At 37.4% G+C, this 24,926-nt stretch overlaps 1 protein-coding gene across 1 annotated transcript in view; it reads left to right on the top strand.

Annotated features, from left to right (window-relative positions):
- The window catches only part of TRIM67 (tripartite motif containing 67), a gene marked incomplete at both ends in the record, with an annotated part of 35,799 nt that extends 25,228 nt beyond the window's left edge, over positions 1 to 10,571 (top strand). Inside the window, 5 exons of the mRNA XM_081313478.1 lie at positions 555 to 700; positions 1,197 to 1,335; positions 5,551 to 5,854; positions 8,640 to 8,802; positions 10,506 to 10,571. Coding sequence (XP_081169604.1) covers positions 555 to 700; positions 1,197 to 1,335; positions 5,551 to 5,854; positions 8,640 to 8,802; positions 10,506 to 10,571 — 818 coding nt within the window. The remainder of the gene's footprint in view (positions 1 to 554; positions 701 to 1,196; positions 1,336 to 5,550; positions 5,855 to 8,639; positions 8,803 to 10,505) is intronic.
- Positions 10,572 to 24,926: the final 14,355 nt, after the last annotated feature.

Raw genomic sequence — 24,926 nt, 5'->3', positions numbered from 1 at the left:
CTGTACCAAGCTCTGAAATGGTGCATAGTGCCAGTCACATTACATCTGCATCCTGACTAGGCGAGTTGCATTGAGCTGCATTGCAGAGCAGCTTCTCAAAAAATACAACTCCCATTCACAGGCCCATTAAATCCACTGACAGGTGGACTACTTAAAGAACTGCACTGAACATAAACCATACAGTAACTATTGTCTAGCTCAGTGTTTCTCAACCTTGACAATTTTTAGATGTGTGGCTGTCCTCAGCGAATTGAAATCCACACAACTTAAAGTTGTCAAGAAACACTGAGCTAGCTGAGTCATCATATGTCAAGATGAAGTTTGCAACATGGCATGATGGTGGCTTTCTCAGTGTTTGATTGCTCAGCAATTTCCATATTAGTTTAAGAGGAACATGAGGTAGTCATGATGAGATTGCAGGTGTCAGGATGGCCATTTCAGAACTCAGGTTGCAAGTATGATTTTTTGTTACATGAATGTTGTGTGGCTCACTATATGCCCAGCCCAAAAGGTAAGGGCAGAGTTGCACTAATTGTGCTTAGTTCCTCTTTCAGTACCCCCAGTCCCACTCCTGCAACTGGAGAAATGCTGTACTCGAAACAACAGTGTGACACTTGCCTGGCGGATGCCCCCTTTTAGCCACAACCCAGTGGAGGGATACATCTTGGAGCTTGATGATGGAGATGGTGGCCAGTTTCGAGTGAGATTTTGTTCCTCTTTTATTTATATTTGGCTTTCTTGGGCAAACTCCGGTGTGCTTGCCTATGATGGGCATGTTTAGTATTAGAAATGGGAATCCAATGCTTCTTCCTGTTGCAGAAGAATTCCAGACAAGATCAGAAGGGAGGGATGGAGGATCCTAAATTAAAGGATCCCTCTGCAAGTCTTGGCCAATGCAACTGTTATGTTTTTTGTGCATGCTGCTCCAGTCTGGAGCCTTTTCATTTCCCCCTTACATGCCTATACTTTGACAACCCTTACTGGATCTAGCCAGACAACAATGAATCTCTCTTTTTAGAAAATAATTCCTTTTTTAAAAAATGAAATCATACCCTTCAAGGCTTTTCTAATTATGCATAACTTTTTAGTATCATTTCTTCATAACGTGTTCATGTTGCTGTGTCTCGCAGTGATCATTGTTCAAAAGCAATTGAAGGTCTTTTTGATGGACATCTGTATTTCTTATTGTTCTTTAGGAAGTGTATGTGGGCAAGGAAACCTTGTGTACAATTGATGGTCTTCATTTCAATAGTACCTACAATGCAAGAGTGAAAGCCTTTAATTCATCTGGGGTAGGCCCTTATAGCAAGACTGTTGTTTTACAAACTTCTGATGGTGAGTCTCTAAAAAAAATACTTTCCCTTCCTGAAATTTCTTTATATTTGGAATCAGTTGAACTTTAAGAATTAGTCTTTGAATCTGTACTTCCTGCAAAAGTAGCTTTGAGTTTCTAGATCAGGCTAGTATCTGAATCATTTTAAAAAAATATTTTATTAATTTTCCAATTTTACATTTAAGTATTTAAAAAGCAACGTGGTAACTGGGTTAATCAATAGTTTAATAACAAAATCTTTAGTGCAAATCTTAGGTTACAACATCAAATATTTCTTCTCTTTTTCCCTTAACATTTACTGTCTCGTATTCAAGCTAGTACAATTCTGGTTACATCAGCTCAATAAAAACATCATTGTTACATTTATCAATAAATTTTTAGCTGATACATATCTTAATTACATTCAATCTTCATAAACAATCCATATCCTGTTATTAATTTTAACCAATTTTTAGTTTCTCATCAATATTCCAATTTAATCTTTGATATTTATAATTTTCATGCTTTGGGTAACCAAGATTTCCCTTGTCTCAATTCATAACAAAATATAATATCCAAAATACACATTTTATCTATTTGAATGTAATCTTGTTCTATTTCCTAAAAGTTATCTACAGTATTTCCCCCAATATTAAATCATCTACTTAATAATACAATATCCCCTTTAATAAATCAAAACCATTATATATATTACCTGGGTTAATCAATAAATCAAACATATTCATAATAGTTAATTTTCTTTTCCCTTTTAGGTCTAATTTTTAAATATTAAACAGATAAAATCCTTATTTTCAACTAATTTCCAAGTATTTTAAATCTAATAACCAAAATTCCCCTTATCTCAACATCGCCCTTTAACCCTCTGATTAATAATATGAAATCACCTCTAATAAGTCAAAACCCCAATTTTCTTCAACCTTATTCTGGCTTTCTTCCTTTGCCAACTAGGCTTCCATATCAGTGCTTTTAAATTGTCAAATAGATCTCCCTCTATTATTATATATGTTATATGGAATAAAGGAGACATTTAATTGCCAATTTTCTGGAAGGACAAGCCCATTTGTATATGTTAAATTGTCTCCCTGTTATTCCAGTTCCCCATGCTTGTTCTGATATGTTTGTCTTCCATTCAATCTGTTTCTCTTCTTTCTCAAATTTCTTCTGATTTATATAGAAAGTCATTTCCATTTTCAGTGTTGTCACGTCCTTTTCTGGAGTCTCCATCAGCTGTATTTGTTGGTCAATTGAGTCCTCTGTCTTAATATTTGATTATCCCACTTCTTCTGTTATCTTCTGCATTGTTAGTTCTTTGGCTGTAGTCAAAGTTTGGGTTTCTGTATCTAAGCTGGCGTCTTGATCTTTTATGTTAGGTCTTATTTTATCACAAGCTGAAATAATGGTTTCATGTATTGCTTTCAACATGGAAAGAATCCTTTCCTGGTCTTCATCCATCTCTTTCATGTGTTTATAAATAGTCTTTCTAGTAAAAGTTGTTTGTCAAACAAAATTTTATAGTCCAAGGTATTTCAACATCTCATATAGTGACCAATATTTCTCAAGTAAAGAGATAGGAAAGCAATTTCCCACATGTAACTCTGAAAGTCAGTAAAGGTTTACATTCACAGTTCAAGTAGGCCAATTATGCCGCCCAGCTGTTCTCTTATAGCTAAGTCTATCACAGATGGTGCCAAGGTCAGAAAAGTCTTATCTAAGGTCTGGGCTTTGAGCCAAGTCTCTTTTAGGAAATAACAAGTTGTAATACCAATGCCATATAAGGTTTTTTAAGTCCAAATTTTTTCTAATCCTTTTTCCAATTTTTTTTGTAGATTAAAAACAAGAGTCTCCAGTAAAAATAGGAAAAATTTTGGTCCCCAAGTTTCAGGAACATATAAATCCAATTAGATTAAAATTGTTCTTTTAATGCTTTGATTCCCTTGGGTAGTCAAACGCCACTATTCTTAGAAGGTGGGATAGAAATTCCCTTCCCTCTCTCCTCACAGGGGGAAAGATATTTCAAGCAGCTTTTACAGGAAGAGAAAGTACTTAGGGTAAAGAGAAGATCAGATCTCACCCAGTTTCATCCATGTTGTTTTCAAAGTGCTTGATGGTGAGTTTGACTTCGGCTGTCTGAAGCCTAATGAAGGGCCATATTGCTATGGCCAGTCTTTCCTCCGCCAGTTTGGAGGGCTGCCCCGGAACGAGCGGAAGGGCTGCCGCCCTCCCACGATCAACCGGGGTCCCCTCCTTGATCATCGCCCCTACAGGGTGACTTTTGACCCTTTCCTGGGTCCCCCAGGGAAATCGGACGTGGAAGACGGAGCTCGCCTTTTAGTATCCGTGGTGGCTGCGGCAACAAACTGGAAGAAGTATCTGAATCATTTAACACCAACTCTCTTTAACATATATATGTTTCCTTCTTGAACATCCTATACCAGGGCTTTTCAACCTTTTCACCGATTGTACCACTTTTAAGATATGACAACATCCAAGTACCACCTAGCAAGGTGTCAAAAACTTGATGACCAAAAAAAAAAGGAAAAAAGTGTTGAAGTACAGGTAGTCCTTGACTTACAACAGTTCGCTTAGTGACTGTTCGAAGTTACAATGGCACTGAAAAAAGTGCCCCCCAAGCCACAGCTGAGCAAGACACCTGCCTGCCTGCCCGGCGGCGCTCTTCCTCCTGTCCGAGGTTTTCATTGTTGTGAGCATTTCTGTTGAGGATTGGCAGTGAGGGTGGGGTGGGGTGTGTTTGGTTTTTATTCCCCCCATCTGCTGGGTGGTTGCAGCAGGTTTTGGTAACTATACATGACCCTGGGACACTGTGACCATCATAAATATGAATCAGTTGCCAAGCATCTGAATGTAAATAACAAGACCCTGGAGATGCTGCAACATTCCAGTTGATTGGCGCTTCTTCTGAGCTCAGCAGACATGCTGGGATCAGTGCTGAGCTCCAGCTGGAGCCTGGCGCTGATCCTGGCGCTTCCACTGAGCCCTGACAGCCCTGAAGAAGCGCTGATCCTGGCACTTCCACTGAGCCCTGACAGCCCTGCAGCTCCAGCCATCTCTCGCTCAGGCTTGTGTGGTGCTGCCACCAGTTCAGCTCATTCTCCTCCCCCGCTATCACTTTTCTAGGATGGTCGCGTACCACCTGACAGGTGCCAATGTGCCACAGGTAGTACCCGTACCACTGGTTGAAAAGCCCTGTCCTATATAATGAGAATACACTGGATTTTTCAGATTTTGTTGGTTTCCAAAGTATTTCAGATCAAAAGCAATTCCTTTTCTCATAACTTTGAAAAGAATCCCAGTTTCAGATAGAATTCAGTTCTATCTGAACAAGCTTGATTACATTTGGGATATATATATCATATGCACAAGTGTTTTTGGCACTTTCCATGGCAGAATCTGTCAAGTCTTGAAAACATTTCAGAATTTGCCAGGTTTTCTAATGGATTCTGTGTAGGTAGATAGATGATGATGATAGAAAGACAGGCAGGCAGACAGGCAGACATTCTAGAAGAACTGCAAATGTTTTTAAAGTTAATTAATATGGCTGATAATAATGATTCTGACTGAGCTTCAGTGTATCTGAAGTTCCTACCTCCATTTTATTCCAATGAGGAATTGCAGAATTTAATTACCTTTCAACTCACTACAAGGAAATTATCTTCCATATGAATGTGAATTTAAGCTTCAATTCCATATAATAAAACTTAAAATTAATATTGATTAATTATACTTAACCTTTATGAATCATAAAACATTCCTCTCGTCTCCTCTCCCTTTGGGAAAATTTAGTTTAGTGATGCAAATTGAAGTCACGAAGGGAAATCTGCAGAAGAATGGTGACAAATGGAACTTTTAATTCTTAGATATTATAGAGAGCATATAGAATTTTGAGATCATGTTTTTAATAAGATCATGCAGCTGATCATAATCTGTAAATGATATCACTAATTCCTAATTCCTAAATTTTTGAACCCCCAAATATGCATGTTATCATATTTTATTTTCATATTATGGTAGTGGCTATATGGTAACAATCTCAACACTTTAAAAAGTTGATTAAGGTGAGCTGTCTATATGGGTTCCTAGATTTCAAAGAACTGTATCCTGAATCATAATTGATCTTCATTTATTACTACAGCTCATCATGATCCAGTTAGTTGTTACATTGTTCTAATCTATATGTCCTCTTCTTTTTCTTTTAATAGTGGCCTGGTTTACATTTGATCCCTGTTCAGCCCACAGAGACATAGTCCTTTCAAATGACAACCAGACTGCTACCTGCAGTAGCTATGATGATCGTGTGGTTCTGGGCACTGCAGCTTTCTCAAAGGGAGTCCACTATTGGGAGCTCCATGTGGACCGTTACGATAACCATCCGGATCCAGCCTTTGGGGTTGCTAGAATCAATGTGGTCAAGGACATGATGCTGGGGAAGGATGACAAAGCCTGGGCTATGTATGTTGACAACAATCGCAGTTGGTTCATGCATTGCAACTCGCATACTAATCGGTAAGCATTCAAGAATCTGCTTTCTGGCTTAAACCAGGTTTCCTTCTTGTTCTTCAAGAGCTGTGCAGTGAATGTTCTGCCGCTCCATCATTTCAGAAACATTTAACATATATCCCAATCCCTGACAATGTAGCTCATAAATCTATGTTACCATTACATAACTGTTTTGACATTTGTCAGTGTTATGCTTATAGACCAAATCTGATGTGGCATTTAGCAGATTCTTGGTTTTAACCTGGGCCTGCTCCCCTCACTTATAATGCAAAAAACTGAAGAGGCAAAATAGCAAAAAGACATTTAAATGGAGTTTGATAAATCAGTCAAGGACCTCTCCGTGGTCATGTGGCCAGCATGACTAGACACCAAAGGCGCACGGAACACTGTTACCTTCCCACCGGAGTGGTCCCTATTTTTCTACTTGCATTTTTACGTGCTTTCGAACTGCTAGGTTGGCAGAAGCTGGGACGAGTAACAGGCGCTCACTCTGTTACGCAGCACTCGGGATTCGACCTGCCAAACTGCCGATCTTCTGATCAACAAGCTCAGCGTCCTAACCCACTGAGCCACCGCTGACCATAGTCACTTCTATGGCATCTGTGTGTAGACCTGAATCTAGATGTGGCCATGAATCTATATTAACTACTCTGTGGAATTTTATTTATTCAGAGTTTTTTTAAAATATAAGTCAGCGAAGTAACAGTGAACTGTTCATCATTATATTAGGAAGGGCTTAATGGTCATTTATCTAAATGGAGGAAATTATGGAATTAAGAAATAAGCATGTCTGTTGATAAAAAATGAATGTGTTCTCTTATCTAATTGGAAACCTTACAGCAATCATGTAAATTGTAACTTAGTATTTCTCCTCAATACTGCAAATCCTTTATACCTTCAACCTACTGGATTCCAAATGTTTCATTTGTAAACCATTTTAGGGAATACAGGTAGTCGTTGATGAACGACCACAATTGAGCTCAAGATTTCTGTTGCTAAGTGAGACATGTTAAGTGGATTTTGCCCCATTTTACGACCTTTCCTGCCACATTTGTTAAGTGAATCACTTCACTAAATTTATTAACACCATTGTCAAGTGAATCTGGTTTCCCCATTGACTTTGTTTGTCAGAAGGCTGCAAAGGGCGATCACATAACTCCAGGACACAGCAACTGTCATAAATATGAGTCAGTTGCCAAGCCCCTGAATTTTGATCATGTGACCATGGGAATACCACAACAGTCGTAAATGTGAAAAATGGTTGTAAGTCACTTTTTTCAGTGCTGTTATAACTTTGGTCACTAAGCAAACTGTTGCAAGTCGAGGACTACCTGTATATGTTTTAACTGGATAAAAAACAATGTAGCGTGCATTTTTAAAAAAACCTTATAAATTTGCATTTCATCCAACTACAGCTGCCCTATCTGGATTGCAAACTCCTGGCCAACTTTTTCAGACAATGAGTAAAAGCTGTTAGCTAATTTTCTATTATTTTTCTATCACTATACACATTTGGATGTTTTCACTAAACTTGCACAACTAAACTGTTTCCTAAATTGTGATTCTTTATGTTAAAAGTAATCTTTCAACATAATTTTCTGCCAAAGCAAAAGAGAGGATTAGTAGGAAGCGGGGGATGACTTTTTCCCCTTCTCCTCATCCTCTTGTTTATAGTTCTGTAGTCATCCCTGTGTCTTTTAGAAGCCATTGTTTCCATTCCCTTATTCCAATTATTTTTTTTCCTAGAGCCAGGTAACTAAATGGATGAGGGAGATGATTAGATGATGGATTTGTTTCGATACCAATATTTGCAGATTTATTGGCCCCTGGGAAATGTTCTGAGATACACCTGGTTTGTTGGCCTCCCCTTGAAGCAAAACAGAGCCAGGCTGCTGATGCATAATACTGAAAATACAGGAGAGCCACTCTGAAACAGATCTCTGGGCAAGGCTGGGCATGTTGTAACTATTTCAGATTTTCAGAAATAATTCAGAACAAGGGCTAGGTTGCAAACATAGTGAAGGGATTTTATTATGCTTAAGGTTGATGTTAGTAATATTGATATTAGTAGTGATACTTTGTAATCATTTACAAAGCCAAAAATTTACACAAATATGAGCTGCCACTGCTGTGGCTACTGCCTGTAGATGGCCTTGGGCTAGGCTGAAACAGGAAATAAGATTTGTCCCCGTGTCTGGGACTAAGCAAGTGTATTCTGAATGCTTAACAAACATCTATATCTATCTATATCTATCTATATCTATCTATATCTATATCTATATCTATATCTATATCTATATCTATATCTATATCTATATCTATATCTATATCTATCTATCTATCTATCTATCTATCTATCTATCTATCATCTATCATCTATCTATCTATCATCTATCTATCTATCTATCTATCTATCTATCTATCTATCTATCTATCTATCTATCTATCTATCTATCTATCTAGTTATCCCTTCAATAGTATTTATTGGCAACTTTTTAAAACAGCTTCAGCTTTTCTGAGGATCTTATGTTTGCATCCTGCAGCTGCCACATATCCTGAGAAAAGGCATAGCTGCTTTAAACAGGTGCAAACAGGTTCTACACACATAGGCAAATCCTTTCCTATGCACATAGAGTCTAAACTACATTTTTGGAATCTAATCTGAAGCCCAGCAGAGACCCAGTGAGGAGTTACTTAGCTTCTTGCGCTTTCCTAAGAGATTCTTGCATTAAGGAAATTAAAAATGTGCAGAGTCTGATGTCGTTAACGTCACTATTGTCTCTGTTTTTAGGACAGAAGGAGGTGTTTCAAAAGGTGCAACTGTAGGTGTTCTTCTGGACCTCAATAAGCACTCCTTAACGTTTTATATAAATGGGCAGCAGCAGGGCCCTCCAGCGTTTGAGAACGTGGAGGGTGTTTTCATGCCTGCATTAAGTCTCAACCGAAATGTTCAGGTAAAATTTCCTTCTTTTGGATTAAGTCAGTTCAAAGTAATAATTGAATAAATTGCACTATGTGGAGTCCTTGTTGCTTTCTGAACTTGATTGCAGACATTATCCAACTACCCATATTTCCCCAAAAATAAGACCAGGTCTTATTTTTTTTTCTTGCCTCCAAAAGAGGCAGCAGATCTTATTTTCAGGGGGTGTTTTTTATACTCAACTCTGGCACCGACAGCCTCACCCAGCCCGCCCAATCCTTCTGACTGAAGGTGCAGCTTCATTCTGCAGATGCATTCCAGCCTGCATTTTGCAGTCAGGCCTTTCTGGAAGGCCTATGCAGCCGAGAGCTGAGCTATGGCTCCATAGCTTGGTTCTTGGCTGCAGTGGCCTTCCAGAAAGGCCTGTGACTGAGAAATGCAGGCCTGGCTGCAGAAGACACCACAGAAGAAGTGGGCCAGCAAGGAGAGGCCTGGCTGCAAGATTAAGTGGTTGAGGGGCACATGGGGCAGCTCCACACCCCCATCCTTATGCTAGCTTGATTTTTAGGTGTGTGCCTCGCCCCCAAACTAGGGCTTATTTTGGGGGTAGGGGTTATATTAGGCCCACCCCCAAAAATCAAGCTAGGGATTATTTTTGGGGTAGGCCTTACTTTTTGGGAAACAGGGTAAGGAACATCATCAATGCTAGTGACTGTGGGGATTGTTCCCTATTTATATATACCGGTAGTAGCTTGACCTGCCAATGTTGCTGGGGTTGTAGGTGGGTAATTCCTTGATTAAGATATTAAGATAATTCCTTGATTAAGATATTAAGATAATTACTCTGTGGGTAATTCCTTGATTAAGATATTGTTTTCTGCTGGATTGTTTTTGTGGTGTTAATCTCTGTTTATCTGAATGTTGATGGCTGAAGATGATGCGTTCTGGTCTTTTTGTTTCTTCTTAGCTTAATTTTTTTAATTGTCTCTTTTCAATGATGTATAAATATTTATCTTTAAGTGTCTATTAATTTGCTGATTTGTCTAAATGCCAAACTTCCAGAAATTTCCTAAAGTTCCTGGATTTAGTTTACTCTAGGCAACTAGTTTTCCAGTTAAAACTTTGGCTAGTCTGTTCAAGTACAGGGAACAACAAGGACTTCAGAGTTCAACCCTGACCTACATCTATTCTCTTCTATGGAAATTGCACTTTAGACAGAAAACAACAAATATATACAGATAGCCATCAACTTACGACCTCAGTGAACATTGAAGTTACGATGGAGCTATATGAATAGTGGTTATGACTGTCCTCAGTTTTCTGGTTGTCCATGATTACATGATTACAATCTGGGCAACTGATTCACACTTATGACCGATTGCAGTACCCTGCAATACTGTGACCACCATTTGTAACTTTCCCTATTGGCTATCCCAAGGAAAGTCAGTGGGAAAGCTGTCAGGGAAGAACACAAATAGCTAGGGTAGGTTTTCCCACCTGCATATCCTCTTCCAGTCCCTCTGTGCCTTGTGCTATCCCTGCCATTCACCACCCCGTGTGCACCCTGTATCACAATTTAATGGATGCTGGGAAAGTTACTTCTATATTTTATGTTCTAAAGTCCTAGAAAAACATTCCATTTCAATGGGTTCCTGCAAAACCTGCCAGAGCTAATGATTCCCTACTTTGTGCCTATATTTTTAGTTCTAAATTTTTGCTTTCCCCCCCCTCTTGCAGGTGACTCTACACACAGGTCTGGAGGTACCTCAGACTGTAAGACCACCAAAGCTGCCAAGCAACTGAATTCCTGCTACTTATATCTCAGCTAGATTTTATAATCTTTCTAAATAATCAATTTTAAAATAACACACTCATAGCTGAAATCATGATGATTAGATTTAGGGGTGTTTGCAGGGGGGTCAAAATAAGCTAAGATGGCCTGTGTGACCCACTTTTTTTACATGCATTATAGACATAAAAAGGAGTGGGTTTCAAATCCGCCATTCCAGATGCCCTCTTGACTTTATTTTAGCCTACTCTGTGGATACCCGTTTAAATAACTTGGTGATTTCCTTCTTAGTTCTACATGCCTTTTAAACTTTTATATTATTTCAAGAGTGCTTATACCACCGAACTGCCTGTGCATTTTGGCTTTATCCTTGTGTGAAAGCTTATGATCTGCCCTCTAAAGGTAATCACATAAGTGAACTCTAATGTTTCATTTTCTTTTTACACATCAATTCTGTTTTTGTACACCAAAAAAGAGAAAACTCGACAGTATATAAATGCTGTTGATTACAGTGGGAGTTAATCATTTTTAATCTTCTCTGGATCACATTTGTTCTGGGCACATATTGCTTGATCCTGATCTGTGGGTATGATATATTGACATAGAGGATTATAGCTATATCCTTTATGGCCTAATTGCTTGATGGAGTTTCAGTATGGTAGAGTTTGCTGTCCTTGTGCAGATGTTTGGACTAAGTGACATCTAGATCATTTTTATTCTAAACATTTGGGCATGACAGAATAAAAATAGAATGGATTGGGTTCAGTAGCATAATTATCATTCCTTCTACTGTGAGGTAAGGATTAAACATCTAATGCAATACCGTATATACAGTACTGAAAATCTCCAAATGTTTAATCCAGATCATTGTAGCTTTCTCTTTGAATATCTGTTCTTGTAACTCTGCCTTCAACACAAAGCTCATACTGTGCTGCTGTATTTGTGTGTGCTGACTTTGCACTGACTTTGAATGCCACATTGTAATCACATAATTTTCAGACAGAGCAGATGTTTAAAAGAAACCAAAGATCCATTCATATATGGGAATATGAAGCAAAGGAAACTCAGAATCCATATCTATTCAAAGATAACACATCATTACTGTTTGATGAATTCTGTACTCATGTTTTCCTTCTTTGCCTTGTTGTCATTCCATTTGAATTCATCTGGCAAAAGAAACTTCATCTTGTACTCCTATATACTTTTACTAGTCTTTGTGGATGTAAATCTTACACTTGCAAGGTTAAGATGTGATCAAGGGTAGCTAATCTCTTTTCTTTCTGGAAAAAAGTTAGAAGTTGTTAATATATCCCTAACAGGTATCTTAGCCTTTTCCAATTAATCAAATATTTCATTCAAAACTTGCCAACTTTAATTATTTCTCCCAAGATCCACGTTCAAAGCAGTTATTAGGAATATACTTAATGTTTGGAAATGAACAGCACTTAATCAAATAGAAAATTTAAGTACATTTGCTTTAGCTCTGTATTCAACAGTTGTAAGTTAAAAGTGAAAAGTGTGTTTAAATATTTGTTAAAGTGTGCAGTAAAATCATTTAGCTTTTCCTTATCCCAGCCAAATGAGTCTTTGTAATGGATTTTAGCAAGCCAGCAGCCTGAGAAGGAAATATAAAATCTTCTCTCTCTGAGCTGGTTTCAAATACCTTTCCTAGCAGAAGTGAAAAATTAACACAGGCTGAGGAGTGCGCAATTTCTGGTTTATATTAAACCAGAGTTTCCTGTTCATCATCAAGTTAAAGCAAAGTTATTAATTGGTTTGGTTTCTCATTTTGGAAATTAATAAGTTCATGGAACCTATTAGCTTATTAATAATTATCCTTCAAATAATGCTATTCAGATCTGTTTCTCATTGTGAAGATACAAGTGCACACCCTAATTTGTCAAACGATGAATCAAATAGGAAAAAGCTTTCAGATTGCTGAATTTGTACTATTTCAAACAGTGGGTGGGCAAAACAATTCTAAAGAATGCTTCCCGACATAATATATTCCTCATACGCAGAAAGCCAGCAGGTCAATTAAAAAGTTGGTCTAGATAGAACCTTTTTCCTGAGATGATGTTTCAGAAATTGTATATAAGGAATACATTCTCTGTAGAGAACCATTTTTTATCTGCACCTGAATGTTACAGCCCAAATTACAGCATTAAGAGGATTCTACTTAACTGATTTAGATCCTATAACTTTTTAAAGCCCAAATCAAATGTTCTGTCTTGGTTGAAATTTTAATTATGGGGCAGACCTCACCGTAAAACATTCAGTGTGTTTCTGTGACACAGTTGGAAGTGTTTCACAGCACATCTAGATCAGCTTTTCAGAATCAAAGAAATTAGGCAGATCACCAAAATTCATACGTGGCTCCTAACTGTTATTTTTAATTAAGTCACTGTGTTGAAGTTATGTCGGTGTTTCTTCATTTTGGGGTGGAGGTTGTTATGTGAACTACTTGTGACTTTATGATCGCCATTGGTACATCAGCAATAGGTTTTGAAGGCTAAGTTGCAATACAGCTGCTATAATGACACAAATGCTTTTTATGTGAATCAAAATTCTTCCATAATATAAAAGCTGGCAGTTGGAATTCAAATATTCCTTCTGTCTGTATCCTGTGGAATTGCTGTGACAGTGATGAATACTTGGAAAAATATTGTATAAAAAGAGGGAGGATATTAGGACAATTATGCAATATCTTTACTATTTTTTCCAGCTTCTTTCCAATAAATCAAGAAGCACTAGACAAAGTTAATTTTTATACGAGGAAGAGCAAATGAAATTGGAATGATTCCCCCCCCCCTTTTAATTGGAAAACTTTTAGAGAAAATGCTTTCTATTGCAGGAAAGAATATTCAAATTAATCAGTCACACATGGGCTGGAAGTACTTTCTTGTAAAGTACAGAAATGAGTGGTTTAATTGTTAAATATTGATTGATTGATGAGACATTTAAAGTAACAAATTATTTTTTTCTTGCTTAAAATGTGTCCTATCTTTGTCTAGGGTTTTAAAATTATTAATATTTAGTAGAGTCAGCTTCAGGCCTACCTCAACAGCTTCACATATTATGGACCTTGCTCACTGTAAATATGCCTTGTATAAACTTAGGCTTTGTTAGGAAGAACAGTGATATTTGAAGTACTTTTCTTTAGGCAAGGAACCCATTCTGCTTCTATGAACCCCAAATCATTCATTGCACTAAGCCAAACATGCTGTGAGTCCAGACATCTTTAGCTTGTTGAATGAACCATGGGTTCCATGGTTAAGCTATTCCTGCTTTATATTTGTGTACGTGCCTGCACACACGCGTGCGCGCGTGCACACACACACACACACACTTACCGCAATCTTATTGATGGTGATCAGATCAGTCTTCTGGAGTGGGGGGGTCACATTAAATTGAATATATTAATTGTAAAATAATAAAATCAAAGCAATTTGTAATAGGGTAAGAGATCTAGATCAGGGCTTTTCAACCGGTGGTATGCATACCACCTGTGGTATTTTGCCATGTGGCAGGTGGTATGCGACCATCCTAGAAAAGTTTGCTACACTGAGACAGAGGCAGCTGCAGCTGCAGGACTGTCTGGGCTCTGCAGAAGCTCCAGGAGCCGGCAGGGCTCCAGCTGATTGGCTCCAGCGCTTCCAGAAGCAGGGCTGAGCTGGAGGTGAACTGAAGAAAAAGGGAGGGGGAGGAGAGGAGAGGCTATAAATGGAGGTGGTTTGGGTGGGAAAGGGAAAAAAAGGCAACAGGGAAAGAGAAGGAGAGCTCAGCAGGCAGGGAGGAAACAGGGACAGGAAAGAAGCAGCAGCTATTGCTGTAAGAAAAGGTCCCCTGGTTTGTTTTCTCTAGCCAGGAGAACTCAGCGCTGATGAAATGAAAAGCCAGCATGTCGGAAAGGAGATGGGTTTATTTAGTTCTGGATCAGCTGGTAGCTTGATTGGGTTACCATAAGGATTTTTGTACAGTTTTTACAGCGTTTTGTAATTCAGAGGCTCAGTTTGTGTGCTTTGGTTACTGGAATATTTTAGTCTGTATTTTAGGCTAGCAATCAGTCCAAAGTGTTGACTTCCATAGGTTTAATCCCTTTAAACAAATGTAATTAGTTTTACCCCCTTATCTTGAGTCTGTCTATGGCTTTTAGAAAGTTTTATTTCAAGGTAAACAGGCTTAATTTAAGGCTAAACCTTTTCGCAATTGCTGGAGCCTTTCAAGACTCGGGTTGCAACATTGTGACACGTGACACACCTGAGGTAGCTTAAAGAAAAAAAGCCTGGAGTTTATGTGTTTCTTTATTTTGTGAGCCTTTCTTGCTTTGCACTTGATTCCTGTGTCTTTAAGGGTACAGGGAAGGGATTGGGAGGGGGGGTGCATTCTTCCTACACTGTGGAAGGTGAGCTCAGAAGGGAGAGAGGAAGAAGGGCCGACCAGCTAGCTCAGGGGTCTACAAACTTAGCAACTTTAAGACCTGTGGACTTCAACTCCCAGAATTCCTCAACCAGCCATGATGGCTGAGGAATTCTAGGAACTGAAGTCCACAAGTCTTAAAAATGCCAAGTTTGAAGACCCCTGAGCTAGATCGTAGTGGTGCATATTAATAAATATGGATAAATTCATCATACATTTGTCAGTGCAAAGGGAAAGTGATTCAGCAAAGGAACAGCCACCGAAGAAATTAAAACTGGTATTTTTTTCCTTTTTTTCTACAGTTTGTAATATTTTATTAGATTATAGAATAAAATTTAAAAGCAAATAGTAGGACACAGTGGGGAGGAAAAAGTGAGGGGGAGAAGGGAAAAAGAACAGACTTCATCTGTTGCAGTAGAAGGAAGCATTAACATTGAACCTCAACTTTTTACTTTTCCATAATATTATAAACTAGTCATTTCTATAACAAATGAATCTAATCAGTAAAACCCAAAATCCCCCCCCCCTTTTTTTAGTCATCAAGTTTTTGACACCTTGCTAAGCACTGGTGGTACTCAAATATTGTCATGTCCTAAAAGTGGTATAATCTGTGAAAAGGTTGAAAAGCCCTGATCTAGATGGAGCCAAGTAAAAATAAATCTGTTTTACTTCTACAGAATATTTGTCACTAATGAAACAGTCAAGGAATATAGCTTACAAAGATGGACTAAGTTATTCTGGCAAAATAAATAAAGCTTGATATCTTTGGGCTATTTCTTTAATGAAGATAAAGTTCTGCTTTATATATTTTCCATGTATTCCAGTAAATATTAGTAACAAAGTTAAACATATCTATGAACAAAGCTAAAATTCCCTGAATTAGTTTGGAGCCAATCTGTTTGGCAGGAAACAGACCATTCAGAGACCTTATGAACAAAACATCTTTTTGTTGCTTTGATTATTCATTTGGTTTAGGGATTACTTTCTTAATCTAATAATGCCAGGAAGAGCAAACATTCATGCAAAATGTTAATTATGATTCCAGATCTCTTACAAGGATATTTTACAAGTCTCCTCCCTGGAAAGTCATCTGAAAATGAATAAATAAATAAATTCAAGATTGCTACCTTCAAATTTATCCAGGTGTGTGTGTGTGTGTGTGTGTGTGTGTGTAGGGAGGAATTATTATAGCAGACTGGGCAGGCTTGGACTCAGTATCAGTTGTTTGATGTTTACTTCAATGAGTCTGTACTTTCTTTCTCTGGATCTGACCAGGAAAACATACCCAGATACTATCTCCCACAGCTACCGCTACCATAGAACCATGCTGCTTTTTCCTCTTTTTTTCTTGCTTTGTTTTGACTTTGTAGAATCCAAGCAGTTGGATGGCTATTGAGGAAATATATGAGTGAGACTTTGCCACAACAGATAAAATGGCATACTGAGGCTCTTGGTTGAATGTCCCGAGGCTATATTTTGCAAGTGTGAGGTTCAAAATCATGCAGAAATGAAAAATGTTGTTACAAGAGGTTTGGAAAGTCTTGTTCTTTTATATATTTGGTTCAGGTATGATATCCGCCCATCAACCAAAATACAATGCATAGTATGTATGTGGTCCAGTTGGCCATGCTACAGTTGGCCATGCTATTTTGTCATGTTTTAAAGCTCCCTCATGATCTATCTCTTTTCTTACACTGTTAAATGCATACTTAGTATTCTTACATTAATATTAAAGAGACAAGTACCTCTTCCACAATTTCATTAATGTAAACCTTTGGGGAGGTGTGTGGAATTCAATGCAACATTAGCATTGTAAGCTGAATCACCAAAAAAACTCTTTCTGTAGATGGTTTAAGCCAGAGGTAGGGAACCTTGTTTCTTTCATGACTTGTGGACTTCAATACCCAGAATTCCTAAACCAGCCATGCCCACTCAGGAATTCTGGGAGTTGAGGTCCACAAGTCATAAAAGAGCCAAGGTTCCCTACCCCTAGTTTAGGCCAAAAGACATGTCAATATGCCTTTAGAGAAACAATAGGACTGGGCAGTAGAGTGGTATGAGAATTACTTCCTTGATAATCTCAGAGAAAAGAGTTAATCTTTCTGTTCTGTTGAGTTCCCCTACATGCCTGCTGTTCCCCTATAGATTGTGATCAAACATAGCAAGAAGAAATTCTGTGTATTTGTTAGGATTACACAAACATTACAGAGGATTCAATGGTAAATAAGAAGGGGCTTGAAGACCAAAGCCACTTTTTAGTGCTTTTAAAAAAGCCTTAAATCCTACAACCACAGCTTTAGATTCTCTTTTTCATTAAGAGGGAGAAAGATGAATTGACATCCTTAACTCATAACATACCACTGTTAAGGATAGAGAATGATCATTTGTCATTCTTTCTTTAGCTCGTTCTGTTCCATGACAAATTTGTTTCCTGTAATATTTTTGCAACTAATTTGGAAAATAATTATGACATAACATGTCAGAGAACTATGCAGTTGCTCAGTGGTTTTTCAATTCAAAGATTAAAACAGAAAACCCTGAAATTATGTTAATGTAATTTTGTCTTGACTCTTTCATTTAGTCTGATGTTGGGAGTAAAAAAAAAACCATTCTTAGGGTAAAAAAACAGTGGGGTTGCATGGCTTATTCTGTTCTGCATGAAAGTTGAGCTGGCCAGGTGAAAACAGAATAAAGAAAATGTCAATACCCACTGCAAAATAAAAAATAGAAAGGCCATGATCCATCAAATAGGTATACTTAGGACCATAGATTTCAGTAAGTGTGCCTAATTTTGTGTAGGGTTGTAGCTATTAAGCTAATAACAGAGTTTAAGAGGAGACATTAATATTTCATATTACACATGTAATGTATTAATGTATACATATCTATCATCTTAGTGTAAATAATGCATTGTAATGTAGCTAAGTAGTCTGTTATTGATCAGTGGTCAAGTTCCATTGTAGTGTTGTAGATTTTTTAAAATGTCTTCAGCAAAAAAGAAAAGAAGTACTTGGTTTTCAAGCTACTTAGATGTGTAGAGCATGAGGAAATGCACTGTTCTAATTTTTCCATCTGCTTTTAATATGGCCACTATTTAGAGAGATGGAGTCATGCACTGCAATTCCAAGACACTGCATTATGGTTACTGTTGCAATCAGACTGATTCAGTTGTACACAAACAGAGCTGTTTTTACCTATAGCAGGCCTGGACCATGCATGTCTCGGTCTAGTGGTCCTCTTTGTGTCATGGATGCCTGGTAATTCTCCATTCCACTTGTAATATAACACGTTGAAGCCATGCTCCATGCTGAAGCCTTTACACACAAAACTCCATTGCAGATCCTCTTCAGGAGAGAGTGGGTCAAGAACCACAAAAAATGGGCTGCCTCATGAAGTAGAAGATCCTATCATTATGACGCCCCATAATTTATTGTGTAAATAGAGAAAGCTTGAATAGCCTTGAAACCAATGAAGATGTGGAGAGTGGTTTGTTGGTTGGTTGGTTTGTTAGTTCTTTCCTCTTCCTTAGACATAACCATCCTGAAAAGGCTTCTAATATTTTTGAGGACACTTCAGTAATACTGATGAGTGTACAAAAACAGAAGCTCCAGGGCTGTCATTTTGATTTCAGTCATGATGAAGTTGTATCCTCCCCTCACCTTCCATAATCCCAAAATTACAAAATTCATATGTGTAATAAATGACATATAAATTAATTGCACTCTTGCAATTCCTGCACTTTTAGTTTTGCTGTTAATGTTCAAGGTGGAGCAGAAGTAAACAAAAATCTGATTTAGGATTTTTGCAAGTTTGATCATGAAGCTGATGATAGCTAGTAGGAGAAAGCTTAAAGAAGTTTTATTATGGCTTTCTCTTAACTTTCCAAAGCCCTGAATAGAAAGTGGTGGCATTATTATATGAAAAAAGAAAGAGAACATAGTATTAAAATAACTTCATAATGTGTTTTTCCCATTTAAGAGAGTGAATCAATTTAAAAAAACAACAGAAAATGTGGCTCATTATTGGTGTTTTAAGCAATTACCTATTTTTATTGACAATATTGAAAATCAAAGAGAACAGTGAAGTGATATAGAAATTTAGGGTGAAATGATCATATCAGGGCTTCTTCAAAATTCTTGAGAACACTTAGACAAATTACTTGTGCTTTCATTCCAAAATTTAATTTAATTATGTATTTCATTTATTCATACTCTCTTGTTCCTCTTTTGACCACTCCAAGTGTTAAAATCTGCTATACAAAATGGTTTGCTCACCACAGATATAACAGATTGCTATGACATCTCTGTGATTACAGCATACATAAATTTGTAGAGGCCAACCATCAGTTGATAACCTTAACCATAAACCATTTGGTGTGAAAAAAGTGCAAGAGCTGGAATAAGCAGATAAGAATAAATTTTTCCACAAAATTCATTGGTGGGCAAAAATGGTTTCGGTGGGTAAAGAAGGAATTATGCTTGCAACCAGGATTTAATTACAGTGGACTATATGAACTCTCTACACTTACATTACAAAATGTTTTTTTTTACCCTCATATAGTTCGGTTCTCATGTACTCATGATCAGCATCATGTAATAACAGAGAGGGCCAATCAAGTACACATAAGTCAGTCATGATCAGCCTTAGGAATGTAGCACTAGAACAAGTGGTACTAGGATCAGGTACTGGTATAATTGTCTAAAAACAGTCCATTTGAAAAATCTGATTCATTGAACAGTATCTCCTAAAATGCCCTAATTTCAGGATTTATCATCCATTTCCCTTTCACACAGGAAGAAAAAGTCGATCCCCGATTGGGTTTCCATGTTCCACTAAGTCAAACCATGGCTTGTTTGGTTTTGACTCGATGCATTGTGTGCACCCAGCCAATTGTTTTATTTAGCTGACCCCCAATGTTTTGAAAAGCTCATTCATGGGATGCCAAGCATTTGCTCCTGACCTGTCAAACTCTTGCTTGGATCGCTGCACTCACCTAATCTGTCTCAGGGAAGTATGATGGGAAGTGACCAGGTGGGAAGATTCCACCTTACAGTATGGTTCATTTTTTTTCCTTTATACACCAGAGATTCACTGGTTTGATAGAAAGTACTTAGAAAGTAGCATCAATAGCTGGTTTTCAAGGGTAACCGGGGTTTTGATCATGGCAGAAAGCCATAGGGTTGGCTTTGTCCTTATAAAAGTTTTTGTTGGAAGATGGTCGAGCTAAAGGATGTCTTTTTCATTTCAATATTAAAAAAGCAGGATTCCTCTTGGAGTTTCACAAGTGTTCCTAACCCTGTGTTACATAAATACTGTCAATAAAAATATAATGTTGTAAAAAATAGTGAACGGAAGCACAGCCCAGAAACATGGTATGACAATGTTCTAGAATTAATGCATGAGGTAGAAATGCTGTTTTTTCTCAAGTTATAAAAGCATGGAAGATGTTAACTTAAATGTTGGCAAAACAAAAAAAAGAAGAAAGTCACATGTTATGTTAAAGTCTGGTTAAGTAAGAAAAACATTGTTTGCACTAGTTGTCACCCCTAATCACAACATGTTTTGTTTATATCCTTAGATCTGGTGGAATGTACATCTTCTATGTCACCAGACCAAGAAAGGAGTTCAGAAAAAAAAATAATAAATTTTTTTCTAATTTTTTTACCTGTAGCAAAAGTTTGTATTTTTTGAATTTGAAGCAAAATGTTTTTGTCTTATTGTCTCAAATGTTTATGTACTACCTTTTTGAAAACATGAAGTATAAGTTTACACTGTTTTACAGTTAAAATAAATTTACTACACTGCCAACAAATCCAAAGACATTGTCTCACATTATTATTATTATTATTATTATTATTATTATTATTATTATTATTATTATTATTATTATTATTTATTTTATTTATTTATTTACTTACTTAGATAGAATTGCAATTGTGTAATCTTCTCAAAGCATCTAGACTAACATTTCTCTATCTCCGCAACTTTTAGATGCATGGACTTCACTTCCCAGAATTCCTCAGCCAACATGAAGGAAGCAGAAGCTCTTAGATCAGACCTTTTAGAGACCAAGTGCCCAAACTGCAACCCAAAACCCACTTATTTATCGCTGGGTGCCAGGTGGGCGTGGTCCACTGGGTGGGTGTGGCTGTGGTGGTCATGGAAGATTGGGTGGGTGTGGCCAAGGTGGATGTGGTCACTTCAATGTTGCTCGTGGGGAGGGACACCTGTCGGGGGTGAGCAGGGTTGGGGGAGCTCCAAGAGGTCTCTGGCAGATGGGGTGGTAGGCAGGAGACTCATCCTGTGGGGTGAGGCGAGGCAGGGTGTGGGTCCCATTGCCATGGGGCAAGGCAAGGGGCTGGGGCAGCTGCTGCCTAACACCATCTGCCCTCGCACACAGAAGCCAGCAAGCGCATGGGGGCCAACGGTGTCCGTCAGTAGCCACAGCCTGCTGGCCCCTTGACAGGTGCACTCTGGGACTCCGCAGTCCGTTGCCAGCAGTTGAAAGAAGCCACCTCCGAGATGGATGGTTGGCCGACAGCTGAGGAGACAATGCAGTGGGTTGTGCCTGGGAAAAGGAGAGCATGCGAGGCCAGGAGGGACAGGATGGGGGGGAGGGAAACCAGCCGTGCCGGGATGCATCCAGCCACGTAGGACCTCGGCAAATTAGCAGGTGGTTGGTTGAAAAGGGACAGTTGCCACCTCCGGGGCATGGCGCGGGTGCCCACAGAGAGGGCTCTGAGTGCCGCCTCTGGCACCCATGCCATAGGTTCTCCACCACTGTCTTAGATCATATATTTCTCCACTGAGCGCATTATTTACTTGACCAGCAATGGCTACACCTATGGTCCTTCTCAATGGAGGGATAAAGAATAAAACATGCGATCTTTCACACTTAAAGCATGCTCTACTACTGAGACATGTCCCATATAATTTTACAGTGTGAACAGATTTCCTGCCCTAGAAGAAACACCCGAGAGAGAACAAGTCAGCTTTGAGTGAATAGGTCCCCTGAGAAGCTTCTGAGGAACAACTCAAGCACAATTCCTATGAAATCTTGAAAACCACTAAGCTGGATTTTTGTTTCATTTCACTATTAAGTCCCAAAAGAATGTCACAAAGGAAGGGGGGATGTTAGGGCGACCAGATCTGGAGCTGTGACAAACAACCACTAGATGGCCACAAAGAGACACAGAAAATTCAAATTTCTTAGCAGCCATATGGCCTTGTTTTTGCAGCCCAAACCAATTGCCTGTAAAGCTCCTGATATGATTCCACCAAAAAAAGTATTTCCACTCTGAAAAGCCCCTGGTTTAAGTATGAAGTGATTGTGATCTTGATCTGGAGAAAAAACCAAAACGTGGTCAAGTCATTTCCTGCCCAAATTCCTGGAATAGAGATACAAAAACTATATATAATATCATATTTAGAAGAACAACACTGAATAGTTTTCCCAAATTACAAGTCTGAATCGATGAAATATTTCTGAGAGTTACATAAATGATGGAGGAATTCTATACCTTCAGGTCCAATGTGAGATCTAGATTACACTATCTTTTCCATGGAAAACCAACATATTTTACTCCTTGGCAGACAAGTTAACCTGGTTACTTTTTCAAAATACATTTTTATTAGTTTTTTTTAAAAAGTAATAGAAAACTGGGGGGCGGAGAAAAAGAGAAAATATGGAGTAAAAAGGGAAAAAGAAAGAAAAAAGCACCGACTTCCAACTCTAGCACAGTAAAAGATAACATAACAATCTGAACGTATTACTTTTACACAACAGCATATACTAGCCATTTCTATAACAACAAATCTAACTAATCAGCAAAAACAAAATAGTTTTATTTTTTCCCATTGCAAGTATAAAATCTGAAAGCAATTTACAAATAGAAACAAAATTAAATATATTCTCTTCTTTGAATAAAAGAATCGATTTAAACATCTCTGCTTCCCCTTGCTGTGGGGAATAGTATGTTTCCGTTTACTTATTAGTCTTTATAAACTGTCAAATTTATATTAAAAGAATTCCCTATATTATTTCAGATTTTTTAACCCTAGAGGGGGAAAACACTTTTTCTAGCTTTTAAAACTGTAAACTTTACTTTTTAAACTTCCTTTTAACATACATACTTTAAAGTTCATTTTTAATGATATTTTACAAACATTAAAAATTACTCAAATACTACATATAAAGGGAGAAAAAGAACTTCATTTTAAACACAAACTATATTAAAGCTTTCATTCAATGATATATATATCACACCAATAAAAATCCAATTGATTCCAATTAGCTCATTGGATTTAAATGTCCCTCAAATTTATCCTCATGGACTAAAATCTTTTTCTTCTATTATTTTCAAATTTGATCAATAATATTTTACAGACTTTGGGAATTATTCAATGTTACATAGAAGGACAGAAAACATACATTTACAAACTCTTATAAATACAAAACTACCTTAGAGCTTTCTTTCAACACATATAAAAATCCATCCTAACTAATTAAATCATTAACTTTAAGTCACTCCTTCCAGCTTATTTATCTTCATAAAATAAAGTCTATTTTTCTCAGGAATGTCTGTTAAGTCTCTTTTCTTCCAAGAAATTGTCAACCTTGTTAATATCCATGAAAAAAGACCCAAATTTGTTCTGTTAAAAGTTGTAAATTAGCTTGGGGCACTTCCTAGTAGAATAAAAACTTCTCTGAGACGTTTATCATATCTTTTTTTCATGAAGAATTCTCAACCTTGTTAGTATCTATGAAGAAAAAAATCCTAAACTTGACCTCTTAAAAATTGTGAATTTACTTGGCACTCAATTGCGTTAAGAGGTTATATTCAGACCATCATCATAATAAAAGCTGGTGTTAGATTTTTATTCCGAAGTTACAGTTATTTTCATGATTTGCATTGTCCAATATTTGTGAAGTTGTCAGTGGGTTGATAATTTTCTACACCTAATTGTGTCTCTTGTTCTTTTTTAATATCATCTGTATGATTTGTATCTAAACTAATCTAATCTAATCTAAACTGGACTAAACCCAGCTGATTTATAATATGGGTGATCCTCTGTAAAGAGCTTTCAAAGATCTCCCTGATGACAGACTTGAGGCTACTTTTGAACCCCAACTGCAGAAAGGTTTGGCATACAGAAATAACAAAAATATTTCTTAAGTTCCTTATTCTCTACTACCTTATAAAACAGGTGCAAAAAAGGTTGATATAATCTGTTTTTTGTCTAGATGTTGAACTTTTATCATAGCCAGAGAGCACTGAAGCACTAAGGCAACATGTAATATTCAAAATGAGTAACATTTCTATTTTGCACCACTAAATAACTATTTAAGAGGATGCACAACTGAGTCAATGGTGTCCTGTTAAAAGTATTTATTCCCTTAAGTATTATGCACTTCAACAGATTTGCAGATTTGTATATATATATATGTATATGTATATGTATATGTATAACTTCTCTTCTGTGAAATGTTGTTTACCTTTTTTCTTTGAGATGGTTCAAAGCAGGAAAGCAACTCTTTTTCTGAGTTAATTTGCAGCCTGGGCATCCATCATCCATCACAATTCTAGAACTGATGTTCTTAAAGACCTTGGGACTCAAAAGACTTGGCAATAATCCTCCCATTGAGAACTCCATATACCATTATAAAATTTTATTTTTAATGTCAGCAAGGAAAAATTATTAAATACGTAACTGGACAATAAGCCTATAAAAATTAAATCAAGTTTTGATTTTGTTCTGGCCATCTACTATTCTGGGGAGCACAGACATCAACACAATTCTATTTAGAGCTCATTAAACAGAAATGTTATTATACAGTATTTTTGTCCTACCTTTTAAAATATATAACTCAAGGCAGTGAACATACCTAATACTCCTGCCTCCTATGTTCCTGACAACAACATCCTTGTGAGGTGGGTTTGGCAGAGAGA

Source organism: Vipera berus (assembly GCF_964194415.1).
Source record: "Vipera berus genome assembly, chromosome: 1".
Lineage (NCBI taxonomy): Eukaryota > Metazoa > Chordata > Lepidosauria > Squamata > Viperidae > Vipera > Vipera berus.
This window is presented reverse-complemented; position numbering and strand designations above follow the sequence as displayed.